General features: G+C 36.9%; 3 protein-coding genes across 12 annotated transcripts in view; 2 read left to right on the forward strand and 1 right to left on the reverse strand.

The window, feature by feature from the left end:
- The window catches only part of LOC116170448 (facilitated trehalose transporter Tret1-like), a 44,438-nt gene extending 36,442 nt beyond the window's left edge, over nt 1-7,996 (forward strand). For 7 of the 10 annotated variants that reach the window (XM_031486864.1, XM_031486857.1, XM_031486866.1 and 4 more), the window contains 3 exons: nt 5,866-6,076; nt 6,127-6,329; nt 6,376-7,996. In XM_031486864.1, coding sequence (XP_031342724.1) covers nt 5,893-6,076; nt 6,127-6,329; nt 6,376-7,503 — 1,515 coding nt within the window. In that variant the 5' untranslated portion in view covers nt 5,866-5,892 and the 3' untranslated portion in view covers nt 7,504-7,996. Of the gene's footprint in view, nt 1-3,824; nt 3,917-4,000; nt 4,191-5,611; nt 5,686-5,865; nt 6,077-6,126; nt 6,330-6,375 lie in introns of those variants that run through there. The other 3 variants (XM_031486858.1, XM_031486862.1, XM_031486865.1) reach the window with 3 other exon arrangements.
- A 3,430-nt stretch (nt 7,997-11,426) lies between these two features.
- LOC116172486 (facilitated trehalose transporter Tret1-like) lies at nt 11,427-13,665 on the reverse strand. Its single transcript, XM_031489708.1, has 3 exons — nt 13,433-13,665; nt 13,181-13,383; nt 11,427-13,129 (listed from the first exon to the last, which is right to left on the reverse strand). Exons 1-3 carry the CDS (start codon nt 13,608-13,610, stop codon nt 12,050-12,052), a joined length of 1,461 nt encoding a protein of 486 aa, XP_031345568.1. The 5' UTR covers nt 13,611-13,665; the 3' UTR covers nt 11,427-12,049.
- Nucleotides 13,666-19,645: 5,980 nt separating this feature from the next.
- Nucleotides 19,646-20,855, forward strand: LOC116171582. Its single transcript, XM_031488503.1, has 4 exons — nt 19,646-19,790; nt 19,840-20,041; nt 20,093-20,363; nt 20,418-20,855. Exons 2-4 carry the CDS (start codon nt 19,879-19,881, stop codon nt 20,431-20,433), a joined length of 450 nt encoding a protein of 149 aa, XP_031344363.1. The 5' UTR covers nt 19,646-19,790; nt 19,840-19,878; the 3' UTR covers nt 20,434-20,855.
- The last annotated feature ends 429 nt before the right edge of the window (nt 20,856-21,284 follow it).

A 21,284-nucleotide genomic window follows, 5' to 3' on the forward strand; every position in this document is an offset into this window, starting at 1 on the left:
TGAAAATTAATAAAATACCGCCGCCATTACTATAGAGTAGGCGCTCAAAAATTACTAAGTAGTTCAACAGGTGATTATTTGCAGAACATTAGAACATTTTAGTTTTGGCAGTCGAGCTGAAACAAAATTCGAATAGCAGTCGAGCGGAAACCAGATTCGAAGATTGACGTTGGGAGAGGAGATTAGATTAGCGCTGGCAGGCGGAAAGCTCGTAATTGTGCAGTATGCTATGGTTTCGGAATTCCCCATGACAGACATCCTTACCTTGGACGCAGTGTATAAGATATGTAGTCAAGGAGTGTTAGACTTTATAAGGTTTGATTGAAAGTACGTTGAAGGAAATTCAGTGTAAATTACGGGAAATAAATGGAATTGTTTGGGTACATTTTTTTATAAAGGGCGAGGCAGCGCTGTAAATGTTCTTTTCCAATGTCATACACTCCCTTATTTGCCCTTAGCGGGATTCTATTTGTACCTATCGCACTGAAAAGAGTTATTTTCAAACCTCCCCTCGAAGCAGTTTGGTTTGACATTTAATGAAGCGTAATGGTAATTGCTGCAGGAATCATGAAAGTTTCACTGTACATTTAATTAAAATAGTTTTTCTTTTAATATAAATAATTGTCGGTTAAAGCAAGGTTAACCGCACATGCCTATATTAAAAATACAATTGCTATAATTAAATAAAGTGGCGAGCTTCACACTTCACAGCTTATAATCCTATAGCAGAACGACATATCTTTCTTTTCCTCTATCTAGGCTTCAGGGGTTGGCTTGCCTCTTTAGAAAGACGCCTATTCAATTTTTAAGGCAACAACAGGTTCTAAATAGAATAATTATATAGTCATTTTACAATTTGCAATTTATTATTGGGATTATACTGTGTCAGGTGTTAGGCAGAAACCGAACTGTTGCCATAAATTGGTGTAAAATCACCCCAAAATCGACACAATGTAATTGTCTGAATTAGTCATGCAGGGATTTTGAAAGAGAAAAAAGGGGCGTGGGGCCTAGTGTAAGATCGGATTACATGCAACGGTTAAAAATTAAGAAACTAAATGTGCACAAAAACCTTAGCCATCTACGGTTGAATTAACCTACCCAACATAATCTAAACGGGGCAGTATAAACTAAAACTTGAAACGCTCCTTGTGCTGGTGTTAAAATAGATTTGGTCTTAAAGGATGGAGAGCAACCTCTTAAAACCGTTGAAATGAATCGACGGAAACAATTCCGTTTATCAAAAACAGGTCGGTTAAAGGAACCTGGTCCTGATAAACGGACAATTATTTCTACTGAACAGAGCTGTTCCTATGGAATAGATCTGATTTTAATGAACAAACCTGTTGCTGTTAACTGATCTGTTTCTGATAAACAGACCTGTTTCGATAACAGAACTGAATCGAATTACCTTGAAATTGGCAGATCTCAAGGTCAAAGATCTTATCTTCCCTTAGTAATACCAGACATTAGTCTTTTTAAAAAGAATTATCAGGGCGGAGTTACTTTCTTGGTAGATGTTTAATGGGGGGGAGGTCCTTTACGCATAAACATTTAAAGACCGCCTGGCATACATTCAAAATCCTCCGACACTCCATTCTGCAGATATTTGCACTGAGAACTTTGACGTCACCAACAGATATGTCTCGTCCTGACGTTCTACTCGCCTTTTATGAGTACCCTCTTTCGACACTTCGTTGTCAAGGTATTTTCTTCGACTTCACCAATAGATATGTCTCGTCCAGTCGATTCATTTTGCCTGTGAGAGTACTTTCCTCCGAGAAACCATTTTCGAGATATTAGCTCGTGCGCGGGAAAGTTATAATTTGTACAAACCGATGCGAATGCATTCGTATGCAGGATCGGGGACCAAATGGTTGTCCTATGTAAAAGTTATACACGTTTTACTTTAAAAAACAGCATCTCAGGAAATAATTCATGGAGACCCCCCTTTAAGACAGCGAAACTTGATGGCCGTCTGGCACAACTTCAAGGTATAGGCTACCTACTGCAAAATTCCAGGATTCTAGGACCATTCCCCCAGAAGTAGTTCAAAACGGCAGAAGTGGGTCCGGACGGACGGACAAAACGCATACAATAGCACATTTCTTTTTAATTCTTAAAAAACGGCGCTAAAAATTTAAACATGAAAACTCTAGGGGCTTGATCAATCCCAAAAACCAATCATTTACAGATGAAACGAATTTATTTGACATAAAACAAACAGGCTGAAAGGTAAGCAGGCCCTCAGGGCCAGAATAACATACCACGAAAACAAGTGATCGATAGACAATTAAAGCAAATCTCAATTTCCTTAAAATGTCAATAATCCAAAATCTCCGGTGGTAAGTGCGATTTTCAAACAGACAGACGCACAAACAGACACATAATTATAATTCTTCGGAACATCACTTTTTCGAAGGCACTCAAACTTAGATTTAAACGGCACTCACTTAGTTGTAATTACACCGATTATCACTGCGCCGGTTATTCGGTTATCCGGAGGTTGTTTCACGTCCAGTTCGCCGCACCGGAGAAAACCATGAGGTAAACTGTTACAAATACTACGCAAATATTTTCCAGATGTTTAAAGCCAATCTTGTAGCACGTAATTTGTTTACAATGAAATAAACAAAATAAACATAATTAACAACTAATAATTCTGATACAAAACAAAATCGACATCGAAATCAAATGACATGATCGGCATTAATAAGACATATAGGGTGACTCATCATTGCTACAGGTTCCGAAGCTAAATAAATCGCCCGCCTGACTTATAGTTTACACAACAATATGTAATGATTACTATAGTAATTAGAAGTAATTTCCCTAAAATTTGAATATGCAATAATGATTGCTACTCTAAATTACCAAATTCTGATCGTTTCCGGAAAAACCGGAAGCAATTGGTAATTTTTTGCTTAAAATATGCACATTTTTTAATCGTATATTGGCATACATCTCTTTTTTTTTATTTGTACCTGAAATCGTTTTAAAATGCAAGGCTGTGGATAGTAGTTTCATTGTCACCCGGTATAACCGTCCATCTAAAAATAAAGGACTAATTAATTGAAGCACTAAATTAGTACTTAATTAATTAGTTTGTCACGCGTTAATTTTTGTTCTCCTACTATTAGTTTGATGAGTACATGTGAAGCTAGCCGAATATGGTTCTAAAACAACGCTTTCCAGTTAAGTTCCTAATTATTTACTACGTCCATTTCAGCTCTACGGGTACTGCTCTTCGTTATCCGGAAAATTTTTGTTGCACGCATTTCGTATGGACGAACTACACTAACAAAATCAGTGCAAATAATCTATATTTTTTTAACTGTTCTATTTTAACTTTTCCTTTAATTATTAGAATATGTACGTTGGTTAAAAATATTCGGAAAATTTAAAAAATGCCAAAACAGAAAGTCAAATATGTTTTCTTCCGACCTAAAGAAATTGAATGAAAATGACATAAAACCAAAGTAAAGCAATTGCAATTCTATGATAAATAATAAATTATGGAGATGGAACTTAATCACGCGATCGACATTCAAGTATAATAATTGAGGTTGTATGCAAAAAAATTTCCGGTACGGAAGTAAAATGTCGCCTTCCGCCAGGTAAGAAGTAGCACCGGCCGCTTTTGTTATTTTTAAAATATCAAAATATCACCTGTAATTGTAATTAATCAATTGTAATCATAAAACTCATCTTTCTATTGTTTTGGTTCAAGAAGGATTCGCGTGTTTCGAGAATTAATTACGTTAAATTATGCTTGTATGTGTCTGTGCAAGGTTGTCTAGTGTGATTAAATATATGGGAGCTAGATTAGCGGGCCAGATAAACTAAGTACCTTATGATATACGTGTCGACGTAATTTGAAACTGTATTAAATTTGGTTCAGTCTGAGCCTAGTATGGTAAGTTCACGTTTTTACGCCAATTCACATTTTCGTTGCCAGTTTTGAGATTATGTTGATTACACGTGATAAGTTAGATAGGTTTGTAGACAATCTGGTTTTACAACAGTTTGGTTCATTAGAAAACAAACATGACATCAAAAAAACTAACTTTAGTGTTGGGATTCTCATTTGCAAAAAAAAGTGGATAGCGGGCATTGTGTTATAAATTGGGAGACGTTTGATTGACGCCGGTTAGTTAAGTTTACCAACGACGTTTCAACCAAATATACCAGTAAGTGCATACAAGCTTTTATATTTACAACAATACCAGATAAACTTCCGCATAACAAAATATTTCTCCCCTTTGCTCCCAATCTCAGAATATTATTTACTTTCAAAGTAATTAATGCGGTGATTATTTGGAAAATGTGATAAATTTGGGGTGCATCTCCTTTTAAAATTTTAGGGGAAGGGAAGCTACTGCAATTTAAGAAATTAAGAAAGTATTGAATTTTAAAAGAAATCATCCCAGGGGCTGTTCAAAAAATTTTTCTTCCCTCGATTATTCACATTGACCGGATTAATCACTTTGTCCGTAACATATACATTGTTTGCATTATTTATTTTAGGCGCACTTAGGTTTTCTGCTTCCATAACAAGAATACCAAACGAGCATTTGGGAATGTTTATTATTCACGTTAAAATTTACCTTTTTTCCGGCTTCTAAAATCTGTAGTAGCTTTGAAGAATCACTAAGACCTTTAAAATTCATACACCTCGTAATGATAAGAGCACTGAAAACTCTGAAATGGTCTAGCTATAAGATATTATAAGATTAAACGCTCTTAAAGCCTCTTAAATAGTATATTATGCATAGTAAAGAATTTGAAAAATCTACCTGAAAGCTCATTGAAACTCTAGGTGAGCAGCTTTTAGAAGCTTTTCAGCACTCATAAAAGTCGCTTAAATAATTGGAGTATTTTAAGGTCAGATTTCGAACACCCTTGTGACAACTTTACTTATTTATTCGTAATTTGCATGAAAGTGACAGATTATATACGTGTATTTACTATCTACGAGATGGAACCTTGAAACGCTTTGATGTGGAATAGAAAAATCCCCCAAATGCTTATATTCAACAGCTATCGCTAGCGGGCATGGGTTACATATTAATATGCGAACTGCACTCCTGCGAAAAAACGATTTCCCCCTATTTGTTAATTCTTGACATGGACAAAAGACAAAATGAATTGGCACAAAAACATTTCATCGAACATAAATTTAATTGAAGAAACCCTTTGATTCAAGACGTTATAATAAAAGTCCATGGTTCTTTAATAAAGCTAAGTTTCAGTTCTTCTTGTATATAGATTCAGTGCCTATTTAGTAGGCTATATACCAAATGTCTGGCAGTATGCAACATTGTAATTTAGGCTGAATTTTAAAATATAATTTGTAGAATCAGAAAAAGTACATACCTTCATAGTTTTAAGAGTTACCACTGATTAAATCTCTCCGATCCGACACGGGCGATCAAAAACAGCTTCCGTTAGTATGCTGTAAATATAAAAAGTTGAAGTATTCTCGTACAAAAACAACTTTTTTAGTCAGTAATCAAAAAACCTATTTTGCATTTAGCGATTGTCTCATTAAAAAACATTATTCCTAATTTAATTATCCAACAATATTATAATTAATCCACAGTATGCATTCTGTTGTGAAAAAGTTTTGGATGCGTATACAAAACTGTAAGTGCCACAGATCTTCTGCGTGGTCATTGTCATTTGGTATGCCTATTATTTTTACGTTTTGGTTCTATTGGTTGGAGACTGCATTGAAATCTTTTACTTTTCAATTATTAAAAGCATTAGGCCAAACGCTTAAATTGGAAATTAAATTTATGCTGACTAATCGATTGTAAAAGATATAAACGGGAATTCTTCAGCATTAAATCTGTTCCATTTCAGGTGCTGCAACAACTCTCAATCGAGAAAATGATGTTCAAACCGAAAATCGACCAATCAACGCTATCTCAAGTGCTCGCGTTGTCTGCAAAGAATCTCCTCATCATTGCATTCGGATTAAACTTGGGAATACCAACGATATTAATTCCGGGTCTTCTAGAGGATAACAAGCAGGGCCTGTTTTTGGTAACCAAAGACGAGGTTAGTTGGATAGGTAAGACGACTGCATATCCCGCTCCAGGTTTAACCGAGTTCTTCTCTTAGGCTCTATCTTCATGGCGTCGGTTCCCCTTGGAAGCCTATTTTCGGGTGTAACCAGCAACTACCTAGGTCGGCGGAGGTCGCTGCAACTCGTTGCTATACCGTTCATTTTGTGCTGGGTGGTTTTATACTATTCCACCCAGATATGGCAAGTGTACACGGCCTTGTGCGTTTTAGGTCTCTTTGGAGGACTGATCGAGGCGCCGGTAAGTCTGATTATTACGTGAAAGTAATCTATCTTTGTTTTTTTAGTTTGCTGCGTACGTCTCGGAAACAACAGAACCAGGCGTACGTGGAGCTTTGTCTACCATGACAAATGTGGCGGTGGCCATAGGTTATCTTATTGAATTTCTTATGGGTGCTTTTTTACATTGGCGCAAAGTAATGTTATACTGCACGATTGTGCCAGCTTTGTCGTTCATCGCGCTGACTATTGTCCCCGAGAGCCCCCACTGGTTAATCATGAACAACAAAGAGGAAGAAGCGCGCAAGAGCTTGGCGTGGTTGAGAGGATGGACTAAAACTGAAAACATAGAAGGGGAATTTGTGGAAATATGCAAATACCTTGACCAACACGGAGTGAACAAGAAAATGGGAATAAGAGAAAAGACTGGCTTTTTTTTCAAGAAAAACTTCTTATGGCCATTTGGATTGGTCATGTTCGTCTACTTTTTGGTTTATTTTACCGGTGGCATCACTTTACTGACGTATAGTGTTAATATCTTCAAGACTTTTGAAGTTCCTATTGATAATTACTACGCCACTCTTCTTCTGGGCGTGACCCAGCTTCTGGGTTCGTTATGTCTATTATCGCTGGTGCGCAAACTGGGAAAGCGAGTGATATTGTTTTTTGCGTTGAGTACAATGGGATTGTGCTCGTTATCGGTGGCTTGTTATGCGTATGCATCTGGAATAAAATCTATAATCCTCGACGACGACGACTCAGAGTCTTTTTTTAAAGACCAGACGGGCTATGAGTGGATTCCGTTGGCGTTTCTTGTGCTTCTCTGTTTTATGTTTTATTTTGGAATGTATATCATGCCTTGGCTACTGATATCAGAAGTTTTTCCTTACGAAACACGATCCACAGGGTGCGGAGTTTGTTCGGCATTAGCAAATGTCTTCGGTTTCATCACAAATAAATCATTTCTTTACATTATTGATTCCATGTACCTCTTTGGTATGTACTTTACTTATGCGGCAATCAGCTTCGTGGGTGTCACTGTGCTATATTTCCTGCTACCAGAAACCGAAGGAAAACCTTTGCCTGATATTACAGATCACTTCAAGGGTATATCAAAGTTAAGTAATAAGGTCGAGAAAAAAAGTTCTGCGCCTATCAAGGCAGCCATTGATAATAATCCCATTTCAATACCATAGGCCCAGTGGCACCATGCGTTCATCTAGCCCCGATTCTGAAAAATCCATTCAGATGAAGCGTAAACCGTGATCACATATCACAAGTTCTCATGTACGTACTATAGTGGGTACGTCACTAACCCTAATCGAAATGATTTATTTGTCATCCACCTAGAACTTTCTTCCTTTGTAGGAAGTGCAAGACCCATGGGCAAGTAGAATCTTTTGGTGAATGCCCTTATTAACCACTTTGGTAACATCACCGTTTATGGTCTTATGTGTTGACAACGAATTTACTTATAGTAAGTAGAAAATTGTACATAGCTAGAATTGTATTTTAAAGGGTCGGCCTCTGCTGACCTAGGGAATTAAGTTCGATCGACCTGAATCTCTGTAATCATTAAACGTTATCATCATAGCTTCGGCTACTATCGAACATATCATAAATCATACATATCGAGATTAAAATTGCACCCGATGATTCGGCCACTTAAATAAAGATAAATAAAATACGTTCTGTCTACCTTCACTACACCTTCCAATTAATCTTAGTCCTAAAGGAAAAGAAGACCAAGGAAGTTATTTTATAATCGGTTCATAGTGTAACATGCCGTAAGTGGGTGTCACACCACCCCAACTCTCCACGGACGAGGAGAGGAGAAATGTTGAAAAATTAGCTTCTGAGTGTCTTTAAGAGCTTTTATGAATATTTTAAAGGTTTTTAATACACCTTTAGACCCTTCAGGAGTAAGTGCCAAAAATTCAAACTATTAAAAAAGAAGAGTTTTGTATAATGTACATTTTGGTATATGTCGTATAAACAATAAACTGTTGCTTAAAAAATGTAGTGTTTTTTGTAACGAAATTTTACTTTTTATAAACTTTCCGGGTAATGATTTATCTTGGGTGTTAAGTTTAGGTACTTTATTTACATATCATACTAAAGCTACGGTTGTAGGACAATTCGCACCCGAATAATTCGCACCCGGACATTTCGCACCCGGACATTTCGCATCAAGGAAAATTCGCACCAAAGATATTTCACCCGGACGTTTCGCTCCCGGACAATTCGCACCCCGATAATTCGCACCGGAATAATTCGCACCAGAATTTCGCTCCCCTGAGAGGGTATTTTGTGTATGATTGACTTTTAACATAGAAAGTCGGCTGTGAAGTATTAAATTAACTCAGAGTTTGAAATCTCCAATATTACCTACTCACCAATATCACGTTTTATTACTTTGTGCATGTAATAGACGTATACCTACATTTAAAATTTGGATACTTTCAATATTAAGGTATAATTTGGAATCGTGACGTCCATTTTGTGTTCAAACTCTAAATGGGATAATTTATTAATATTGACAATTCATGTAGGTATAAAAAATCGCATAAGCCGCAAGGTAATTGTCACTTTGACAGCGGCAAAAGTTACCTGCATCTTTTCCAGCGACAAATGCACTAGTGGTTTTTTCACTATTCATTTTCGGACCAATTATCGCATTATCCTTTCCCATATGACTAGTTTGACGTCTGTCAATAATTGATTAGTTTGGTAAATTGTCCTGCCGAATTACACTCGAGGTTTGTATTTAAGCCGAGTAAATTTGGGTTGTTGCAACTCAAATCTGTTTCCTTTTAGCAATTGAACTCGAAAAACTGTCAACCTAAAAATGCTCCACCTGTGGTGTCGCATTTTTATTAGTTGACAGTTTTTCTCGTCTAATTGCTAGGCAACACATTTTCATTACCTAAACAACCCAAATTTACTCGGTAAAATACAAACCTCTTGTGCAATTATAAGTGAATAAAAGTTCTCTAAACCGTTCCCATATAATTTAATAAAACGAAGTGATACACTACATGTTTCGACCAACGGTTATCTTCAGGTGATCTACAAGATGGTAGAGATCATTGAGGAGAGACTATAGCTATAAAACTTACAATAGATGGAAACCAATTAAAAACCCAAAAGCGCAGTAAAACTGGAAAGCCCAACGACCATATCCGTGGTTGGTTCCAGAGTAAAATTGAAATTTGAAGAGGTTGATAAACTAAATTTTTTGCAAGGGAGGGACGAACCTAAAAACTAACATTAGACGACGGTATAAGCAACGATGAAACTTACGTATAAAAAAGTCAAAAGGTCAAAAGACGATATCCTAACTAATAAAATACCCAATTAAGGGCTTTGAAACTGGAAACCATCTGCACTTCCAAAATCAGTGCACGGTTTAGCTAATCTTACCTTGCCATCGTTGACCCAGCTCCTGGCATTGCATGTTAAACTAAGAGCCGATGGATCCTTCGTTGCTCTTCTTGCTCGACACAGCCATGATGAGCAGTTTTGGAGTTTAAGGTTCTTAGCAAAGAGGTACATGTATCCTTCATAGATTATGTATCTCTTTCCCTTTTCGTTGTACCGAACTCCATTGTTACGCGCCCGTATAGTTTGCACCGCCTAAATCTCATATCCATTATTAACAATTTTAACAATTATTATTTGTTAATTGCTGCAAGTTAAGTTCCCTAGTTCTCTAACCTTCGATGTCGTCCATTTAAAGGACATAACGAAATACGTATGTATTGTCTTAAAAGAATCTCAAGTAAATTATAATCATATTTGAACGTAAAACCAATAGATTCTTGAGAGTTTCCGTAAAATTAAAGAGATAAGAACTGTAAAGTAACGAAAAAAGCAAAAAAGGTTGATAAATATCGTGAAAAAAATTGATCTTGCTATAAATTATATGGCTATTATTTAAATAATATACTGAAATTGTGAAGATCCATGACTCTCAATGGGGTGCTTAAGAAGCTTCGGAGAAATAACACCAAAATCTACCCATTTATTATTATAACAATTTTTATGGGGAGATTTTGGTGTTATTTCTCCGAAGCTAAATAATATACGGTGGTGCATTAGAAACCATACATAGCTATTTCTGTAAATTAAAATAATTTTCAAAAAACGCTTTGGCACGTCAAATTGATCATGGAAGGAAACAGTGTCTAAAATAAAACTTGCTCACTAATGTCTTTGTCTCGCATCGCTGACAGTGCAACCCTTAAAATTTTAAATGATGCATCGTTGGTAAGGTCGCCCATCTCTGAATTCGGATATGTAATTTTTTTGGTTTAGTTGTTTCATTTCCAGCGCATTCGACGTTGCAGGTACAAGTTTTCTCTTTTTTATACCACTTCTGCACAATTTTGACGCACGATCGCATTAGCTTCTATATTACATAGTGATCGGCCCGACATCCTTCCAATGACATAAACAACAGCGCGCCCTCAACTTACTTTTAAAATATTTCGAAAATATCAAATCTAAAAAATTATAGTCTCACCAAATTCAGAGAAGGAAAGCCTTTCCAATGATGTCCTATCTTCCTTGTTGCGCAATTACCAATGCTAAGGGTTTTGCTTTAGTACTAGGTATGCCATACAAAAATTAAAAAGGAAGTATATAGGTACTTAATAATTACAAACATTTAAAAGAAAAAATCATCAATATCGACCTGTTCCTAAAACGTTTCAAGATTTTCAAAACCCTTACTGTTTTGATTATAAACAATCTCTTAAAAAAATGCCAGAATTTTTCCATGTATCTCTTCAAACTATAAAATAAATAACAGTAAGAAAATCAAAAAGAAACTTTTAATTACTCCACAAAAGACGTTTCAGTTACCTATTCTTATTTTCTGAAAACGAAAGCGCAGTAGATAAAAATTATGTGTTCTTAAATTACAGGATTTAACTATATCAGACTCTTCATACAACTCCAAAAAAAACCAGCGTGATTATATTTAAGAAATGGAAATATTTAAAGAATCGCGATGTGTTGAAAATTAAAGACCAAATAACTATTATTTGAAACATTTTTCCATGAAGTAGATGCGAAATGTCCGGGTGCGAATTATCCGGGTGCGAAATGTCCAGAGTGCGAAATATCCTGGGAGCGAAATGTCCAGAGTGCGAAATATCCTGGGAGCGAAATGTCCGGGTGCGAATTATCCGAGTGCGAATTGTCCGGGCGCGAATTGTCCGCACACGAATGTTACTCCATTGAACTCTTTAGGTTCACAGTGCAGACAGGAAGTATGACATAGAAAATAAGCATAGATATTAATTTTCTATATTTTTGGGTTACCACCACATCGAAAACTCGGTGTAAACTGTAGTTGAAAGAGCTTGTATATATTATACGGTGTGTCCAAGATAAGAATGAACAGCATGGGGAAATCGAAAAAACCGGAATTGGCCATATTCGTTTTTATTTTTCTTTTGGATTCTGAAAATATATCAAAAAAACGAATAACACAATATCTAGAAGTTGAAGTTTGTAGGTTAAGTGCAGAGGCACCGAAAGAATTGTTACCAGATTTTTATGCATATTCTACAAAGTGCGATAGCACTTTTTGATTTTGAGCAAATCGCACTTTAGCAACAAAATGTTGCATCCATTGCAAAAATGTCTCCGCTGTAATTGATGCCGAGTCTGAAACTGGAGCCCGTAAATACATAAACACTAAATGCACAAACCTCAAATTGATCTCAAGCTTTATTAGAGTGACGTGGACAACTTCATTTTATTACTCAATTTTCCTTTACCATTGAAGTGGTTAACAATTTCCTCTAATGTTCTCCCTTCAGTTTCAGGTACCGCCAGATATATTACTACAAATCCGAGAAAGCAGATAGTTGCATAGGTCCAATAAACTCCAGCAAGCGTTAGGATCGAAATCATACTTAAATATACCTTATTGGCAACAAAACCAGTGAAATAATTAACACTCGTTGACAATCCGCAAGCAACGGCACGTGTCTCGTTCGAAAATACTTCCCCAGTTAATATCCACGGAATACTCCTTATCCCACAGTAGCTGATAAACCCGTAACAACACAAAAGGACAACTGTAAACCATGCAAAGTCGTCCGTATGGTCTTCTGAGGCAATGCTTGCAAAGTTTAGGCGTACCACACCTAGTAGATGTGCGTACAGTCCGATTGCCCCTGTAGTAACACAGAGACTGGACGCAGCGAATAAGGCTGTAATTCGCTTCCCAAAGAAACTCACGGTAAATATGCACACTAGGCTCCCTAGGAATTGGCACAAACCAATAAGTACAGTTACAAGGTACTTATCAATCGGTGACTTTAGTGTTACAGAAATAATCGCGGCGTAGTAAGTTAATGTTCCCACCCCCACGAAATTTGACCACGCAAATAACAGCGAAACCAAGGTAAATGGCCACACAAAATTTTTTCTGGCGAATTGCTTCGTTCTTCTTACACATGAAGATGCAACGCCGTTATTTTCGTGGTTTTCAAAGCTTTTACGTATGGTTTGAAATTCATCTTCTATACTCGCGATCGTGGTCCATCCTCTTAGCCACGCCAAACTTCTTCGGGCTTCATCTTCTTTATTACGCGATAACAGCCAGTAGGGGGTCTCAGGCACCTGCGATAACAAGCAGAATGCGACAATTGGCATAGCTGCTGACACTAAGGCGGCCAACTTCCAATGCAGTAAGCTACCTATAAGAAACTCCACGAAGTAACCGAAGCTGCCCGAGACCAACACCGTTGCTGACAACGTTCCCCTAAGATGAGGTTCCGTCACCTCTGCAACATAGCTCAGTATCTGCAATGGCATAACCCAAATTAGAGAAAATATAATTTAAAAAATGCTTACAGGCGCTTCAATGAGGCCGCTCGTTACCCCCTGCAGGGTCAACGCGGCAAATATCTGCCATTTCTCATCGGCGAAGTGAAATAAAACCCAGGAAATTAAAGACGGTATGGTTAACATCATCATTGAGACCTTTCTACCAAGCGGTTCAGTAACAATACCGGAAAGTGTACTGCCGACTAGCGACGCAATAAGTTCGACTGAACCTGAAACAAATACCTGTGGGCTTATACTGGGCTAAATTGTCAAACTTACTAATCCATGACGTTTCGTATTCGTCGAAATAGATTACCTCTTCTGAATTGATATGTGAGAGAGACGCAATTAAGACGCCGACGTATGCGAAGCTCATGGTGGAGGTGAGCATCAGGAGATTTTTTGCTGTAACTACTGCTAGTTGTGATAATACACGCATATTCACATTTCTAAGCATGTTGTAACAGTTTTGAATTGGTTAAGCGGTTCAGTTGGATAAATGTGTTCGTACAGCTAGTTATATTTTAGTAAAATTGTGGTACTTTGTTGCTAAGTATTTGGTGTAACGCGTGCCTCCGATTCGATTAGGTAATCAAATCCTCGACTAATCACAGTATTTATGGTTTGCCACGTGAGAATAAAACGGTGAAAATGTGACGTTGAACAGATTGAATATATTTTCAGGTTCGCTCAGCGCATGCAGCAAGGCCAGCCACACACATAATAATAATAATGTTTATTGCTGTTAACATGCTTAGAATTGTGCATTTACAGAAGTCAAATAAGGAAAACATATTATTTAAATAGCACTTAAATCACAAATTTCGAATTCATAGACACTATAAAAGGCTTTCTGTAAAAGGAAAGTCTTTAATTTATATTTCAATGTAACTATGTCTAAGTTTCTTACTCTCAATGGTAATAGATTGAAGATCTTATAAGTTATAAGACATATGTAGAAAGCTTTTGTGAGTTTTCTCCAGACGATAAAATACTAAGCTCAGTTGCTCTCTATTACGTGTACCATAAATTATGAACATCAGATCGTACAGTTTGGTTGCTTGAGTTTGTTTTAGCATACAAAACACAGTTCAGTAAAAATATACATGGCAAAGTTAACAACTTAAAGTCTATAAATAGCTTCCTACAGTTTTCTCTGTAACCGATATTACCTAAAACCCTAATCGCTCGTCGTTGTAAGGCAAACACCCTTTTAGCATGAGAACAATTGCCCCATATAATATTGCAATAATATATGTGCGATTGAATTAAAGATGTATATATTTGCTTTAAGAGCTCCCTAGACACGCATTCTGAAAGGCGTCGCATAACATAAATATTTTTGCTTATTTTTTTAGAAATATACTCGATATGCGACTGAAAAGACAGTTTCGGGTCCATAAAGACACCTAAAAATTTAACATAAGGTGGATTCTCGTACTCATGATTTCTTAGTGACATTAACATTCGTACAGTTTTATTGTTATTTAAATAAAGTTGATTTGCTAGACACTATTTTTCCGCAAGATGTAGTACGCGGTGGGTTGTTTCCGTTGTGGTTCTAGGATCTTTACCCCTAATGCAGAATGTTGTATGATCGGCGTACTGGATACATTCCGCTGACTGTTGTGGATATGCTGCGAAGTCATTGATGAATATAAGACAGAGAAGCGGCCATAGTATCGAGCCCTGAGGAACTCCTCTCTGAAGCGTAAGGATGCCCGATGTAACACTATTCACCTTGACAGCCTGCTTTCTGTTTTTTAGGTAGAACTGAATTAGAGATAAAGTGCCACCATACTCAGAAAAGCCCCGGAAAATATGCGAACTAATATTGAAATAATTCAAGCTGGCCAATAGAAAGTCTGCAAAACGACGCCATACATTCGCGCCATAATTATTAATTATTCCGTTTTGACAGTTGACGCTTTACGTTATTTTAGTTTACACTTTGCTTCTTGTATTTGCTTATTTTACGTTTTCCGTCTCCAGTTTTATACAAACTCGTCTTTTTCAAATCGCATATAGCCTAGATCTACGATCTGATAAGGTATGTAATTCCCTTAAAGTGTTTTTAAATTTTGCATCAGAATGTATGGTCTAAATTTCTAGCGCCCTCGGACACGCCCTGTCAGGGACTTTCTGAGCGTGGTGCCACTGTACACTGCTCGGATTAAATTTATAAATTAAATCAAGTTTCTTTATCAGAATTTTATGTGGAACGCTATCGAATGCTCGAGTGAGATCAATAAATACAGACATCGAATGAAGACCACTTTCAAAACACTCCAAAGAGTATTTTACAAGGTGACTAACAGCGTCTGACGTACTTTTGTTCGATCTAAAACCAAACTGCTTAGAATGGAAGATACAATACCCTTCAAAATATCTCATAATTTGTTTAAACATCACTAGTACAAATATTTTCGATATTATCGGTAGCACTGAAATAGCACGGTAGTTTTCAGGTTTAGTTATATCCCCTTTTTTTATACCGGGACAACTAGAGCCGTTTTTAGTAAGTCCGGAAAAGTGCCACTTGTGAGAGATGCATTTACAAGTTTAGTAAGAGGTTTAACAAATGAGCTGGTAATTCCTTTGATTACTTTAGTACTCATTCCATAAATGTCTATACAGGAACTGTTTTTTAAAGATTTGATAATACGTCTAATTTCAAACTCAGAAACTTTTTGAAAACCAAATCCCTCGTTGCACTTGAAAGAGGTAGTAGCTTTACACAAGTCAATTGGGTCTCCGCCAGAAAGTTGTGGGTTATTAAGATCATGTGCATAAACAAAGTATTTATTGAATTCTTCAGGATCAATATTTGGTGTAGCAGAATCCGGTTGGTTTGGTCGATAAGAATTTATTATTCTCCAGGCCGCTTTCCCGGGATTACGTATAATATTATCGTTTGCAGAACATTTGGCCATTTTTATCGCATTCCTGTATTGGGTGCGAACAGTGTTTCTAGCCTTCTTTATTATATTGCTATTGGTGCAACGATGCAATTCATTAATCCATGACAGTTGTTCCCACATTTGCTGTAATTTGATGTTGAACCAAAGAACCTTATTACTAGTTTTTTTCATAGAGAAAGTTTTGCATGGAAAAGCCGAATTGAAGGATTCCCTGGTCAATTTAAAGAACACATTAAACTTCTCTTCACAATTTAGATTGTCATTATCGAGAAAATTCCAGTCGCAATTGTTAAACAGACAGAAAAAAGAGTATATCCCTTAGTTAGTTATCGGTCTGAAGATCGAGTTTTCATACTGACTGATTGGACTATAGCATTGAACCACGACAGTAATAGCTTGTCCTAGGTGATCAGATATACCAGTGTCATGTACCTCCGACACTTGAGATGGTAGCGAAAAATTCACAAAAATATTGTCAAGACAATTTTTGCCTCTGGTGGCACCAAATATAGTACGGTAGTAACCAAAACTACCCAAAAGATCACATAATGCAGTGGCATTTTTTTCCACGGAATTAAATTTTACATTAAAGTCCCCTGCAAAGATAACTTTTTTGTAGTTCAGAATTAAGTTAAGAAGGTTGTTAACCTTCTCCAAGAATAGATCAAAGTCGCCATTTGGTGAGCGATATATTGTCACTTATAATTGCACAAGAGGTTTGTATTTTACCGAGTAAATTTGGGTTGTTTAGGTAATGAAAATCTGTTGCCTAGCAATTAGACGAGAAAAACTGTCAACTAATAAAAATGCGACACCGCAGGTGGAGCATTTTTAACCGCAGGTGGAGCATTTTTAGGTTGACAGTTTTTCGAGTCCAATTGCTAAAAGGAAACAGATTTGAATTGCCACAACCCAAATTTATTCGGTTTAAATACAAACCTCGAGTGTAATTCGGAAGGACAATTTAACGAACAAGAAATTCACCAAACTAATCAATTATTGACAGACGTCAAACTAGTCATATGGGTAAGGATAATGCGATTATTGGTTCGAAAATGAATAAGTGAAAAAACGACTAGTGCATTTGTCGCTGGAAAAGTTGCAGGTAACTTTTGCCGCTGTCAAAGTGACAATTACACTGCGGCTTATGTGATTTTTTATACATGAGTTGAATTGTCATATATAATACCATAAGTAGTCGAAGTATTGTCGAATATTTTTGAGGTGCTGTCACGAATGCTAGTTACGCTGATTAATACCACGAGCGCTTGCGCGAGTGGTATTAAAAAGCGTAACTAGCATGAGTGGAGCAGCAGTTCAAAAATAATCTACAAATACTTCGACTACTAATGGTATTCGGAGGACTATTCAATGAATCAAAAGAAAAATTAAGCATAATTACCCACGCGAATGTATTTCCATGACAACAATAAATGTCAAAATAAATTATGGAAGTTGCTTTTCATTTTGCTATTGATTCTATTCGAACTTTTGTGCTCCAAGCTAATTCGTTATGAGTGGTTAAATTAAAAGATGTGGTGATAAGTCGGTTGTCGAAATTGATTAACAAACTAAGAAGAATGTTCCGGTTAATACGACAAAATTTCGCGTCATTTCACTGATGGAAGTTTGACAAATGTCATTGAATAATCGCATTGAATTGTCGCTGAAATACCACACGTGCAATTATCACTATAATTCGTTCCCATTGGCGCAGCAATTTGAAATCGAGACATTTCACTGGTTGAAATGTGACAAATGTTAGATGAATTGAATAGTCACTATAATCATTGAATAGAGGAGTTGGATATTCAATGCTATAATGATTTCGCAGGGAAAAATTTTCACAGATGTTATTTCGCAATGAACTTCAACAGATAACTCATTTATTTGCTTTAAATATTTAAAGGTATGATGCTTCCGCACAAACATTAACACACCACCATGAATATTAGTACTTCTTGAGAAATACGACGCTACAGTATAACCATCAAGGAAGGAGCCACTGTCTATCTCGTTTGCTTTTAGCCAGTGTTCACTGATACACACCACATCAAAGTTTGAATGACTCGACAATAAAAACGCCTCCAATTCATTAAATTTGTGTCGCAGACATTGAATGGTCAGATGAAACACCGAGAAGCTGATATCCCCTAGGGAACGGGGTTCGCTCTCGGTCGATTCACAAAAAAACGGTTGATTATTATTACTCCGGTAGGCCATAGGTTGGGATCCTTTGCTCGATCAAGGTCTCTTTCAGTGATTGATACCTTAAATGAAGCATACTCATCAGGGTGTTTGGATGTCAGTTTGAGACATTTTGCACTCAAAATGTTATTTGCTTTGAGATAGTTCATGAGAATGTCCTCAGAGCAGCTTACATCTAATCCTCGAACGTGCAGGTGAGTAAACCTTTCAGCCGCTTTTAGCGCACTGTCTTCCCGGGAACCAAGAATTCCCGTGGGTTTTCTCGTGTGCCGTTTCTTATTTATCACAGTTGTCCATTCATTATTATCCTTAATTGGAGCAACAGAAGCAACTTGGGAGGCAGCTGTTGAACCGCCTACTGGCGCCTCAGTAGGTTCAACGGTAATTCGTTGATTTTCCGTATTCGCTTTGGGAATTTCGTTAGAGATGGGAGTGACCTTACGAATATTTACGTTGTTTATCGCTTCAGATAGTTGTGCTGATGTGATAACCTTACTATTAGCAAGATTATCATGATACTTTTTAGGTTTCCTGGTAGTTACGTTGGCGTAATTGAGGTGATTCCCAGTAGCTACTGGCGTAGCAGTTATTTTCTCATTTTCCTGTTGTTTCAAGATCTTTAACAGTTCTTGATTTTGAATTTTTAAATGATTTAACTCCACTTTTAGTGGACCTACGATTTCGTGTTTAAAATTCTCGATTACCGCTTTAACAGTATTTTGAATAATACCTTGTAATTGTTTCTGAACAACGTTTATGGCGATTATTGAATTCGAGAATCGACCGTCACAGCTTTGAACAATTTCATTATTATTTATTATCGAGGTTATGTTTGCACTTGTATCAATACAATTTGCACATACCCATTTATTAATGTCTCCAGCTTGTTGCATAGCTGTATAGGATTCCAGGGACAGCTGGGCACATTCCAGATGAAATGAGCATCCACACTTTCCTTTACACACGATGATATCATCAGAATAAAAGAGATATTGAGGTGACCCTATTATCTGAAACGCACTGTATATGGTTGAAAGACGCGACGGAAGCAAAGACCTTCGGCGGAGACGAGTCTTCCTGTTTTATTGGGACCGTAACAGATTTCACAGGCAGAAACATGAATTGCGAAGTCAAAAGTAAAATGGGGCAGGCACTAAACGTGTATTACCGTATAAGTCGTCTGCTAAGAGTGCGGTTAAGATAATTAGTTCGCAAAATTATGTGTTAAACATTGCTATAACTTCGTTCCCCCAACAGAAATAGTTAAGCCCCTCCTCAACAATTACCGCCACATTTGAATACGACATTGTTATTGGTGTAATTTTTGAAGCCACAATCACACTTGTAAAGCGAATTGGCCGATTTGGGTAATCTGTCATCTTGCCTATTGCGTTTCTGCCGGTTTTTACGTTTTTACATCTTTACTTGCGTCAATTTGCCATTAATCTCCTTTATTCACACAAAATAGTCTTTATAAAGACTCGTCGGTGTATTCTAAAGATAGTCAGGTGAGTAATTATAAAATTTTATACACGATTTTTACATGCCTGTTTTTAGGGTTATATTATTCGCGATCAAGAAAAGTTGTACGCAAACATGAATGTCGCCGGTGCTGCTTTCTCTCCACCGAAAAAACGTTTTGCCAAGCACTTTTCAGTTGAAGACAAAACTGGCATTTTAAATATCTTCAAGGCATATTCGGAAGACAACCCGGAGGTATCTAAAACGGATAAAGTTGAGTTTACGGCTAAAGCAGCAAGTAATTTTCATCTTAGGCACATTCATTTTTACTTATTATTGTGTAATTTAGGTGTAAGCATTCCGAGTGTCTACAAGATTCTTCGGGAGTATACAGAGGTACACGAACTTCATTCACCTAAAAAATATTATCGACCACGAGCAATTTTGGACAATATTGATTCCGTAACTAAAAGTATTCTTCGACGTTTGCTTCATTCTTTCTTTGAAAGAAATGAACCACCTACCCTGAGTAAAGTTTTGGCAGTGTTACACGAAGACGAAGACTTACCCAATTTGAAACGAACTACTTTATGGAAATTAATAAAAGAAATAGGTTTTCGGTCAGTAAACCTTTTTTCTTTACGTGTATGTATATTATGTACTTGTCATTGTAGATTCGAAAAGAGGTGACGCAATAGTGTTCTTAAGGAAAAGGACGAAATAATTACTTGGAGGCGTCGGTTCTTGCGTGAAATTAGAAAATATCGTGAAGAAGGTAGGAAGTTGTATTTCCTAGATGAAACTTGGGTGAATGCTGGGCATACTGTAAGCAAAGTATAGAAGGACACCACAATTCTCACTCCAAGACAGGCATTTATCAACGGGCTATCAACTGGATTGAAAGATGCATCGGGCAAAGGAAATCGCCTTATTGTTCTCCATATAGGGTCCGAGGATAGCTTCGTCGAGGAAGGTTTGCTATGTTTTGAATCGAAAAAAACAGGGGATTATCACGAAGAAATGACCAGTGAAGTTTTTGAAAAGTGGTTTATGGAAATCGTTACACATCTTGATGAACAATCTGTGATTATAATGGATAACGCTTCATATCATAGCAGGAAAAGTGAAAAAATACCAAACACCAGTACGAAAAAAGCTGATATACAAACTTGGTTAACAAGCAAATCGATTCCTTACGAAGAAGATATGGTAAGAGCTGAACTTCTACAGCTTGTGAAACGGGCAGCTGTTACACCAAAATATGTAGTTGATGAAATTGCAAAGGAACACAATCGTACAGTGCTGCGATTGCCTCCATATCACTGCGAATTGAATCCAATTGAACTGATATGGGCGCAAATAAAAGGTGAAGTGGCCAGAAACAACACCACATTTAAAATGAAAGACCTTCATCCACTATTTCAACAAGCAGTGGAACATGTTACTGCTGAAAATTGGAAGAACGCAATTCGCCATGCTCAAAGTGAAGAGGAAAAAATGTGGCAAATTGACATTTTAATGGACATCGTAGTGGAGCCATT

This window comes from Photinus pyralis, unplaced genomic scaffold, assembly GCF_008802855.1.
Source record: "Photinus pyralis isolate 1611_PpyrPB1 unplaced genomic scaffold, Ppyr1.3 Ppyr1.4_LG5, whole genome shotgun sequence".
Classification (NCBI taxonomy): Eukaryota; Metazoa; Arthropoda; class Insecta; order Coleoptera; family Lampyridae; genus Photinus; species Photinus pyralis.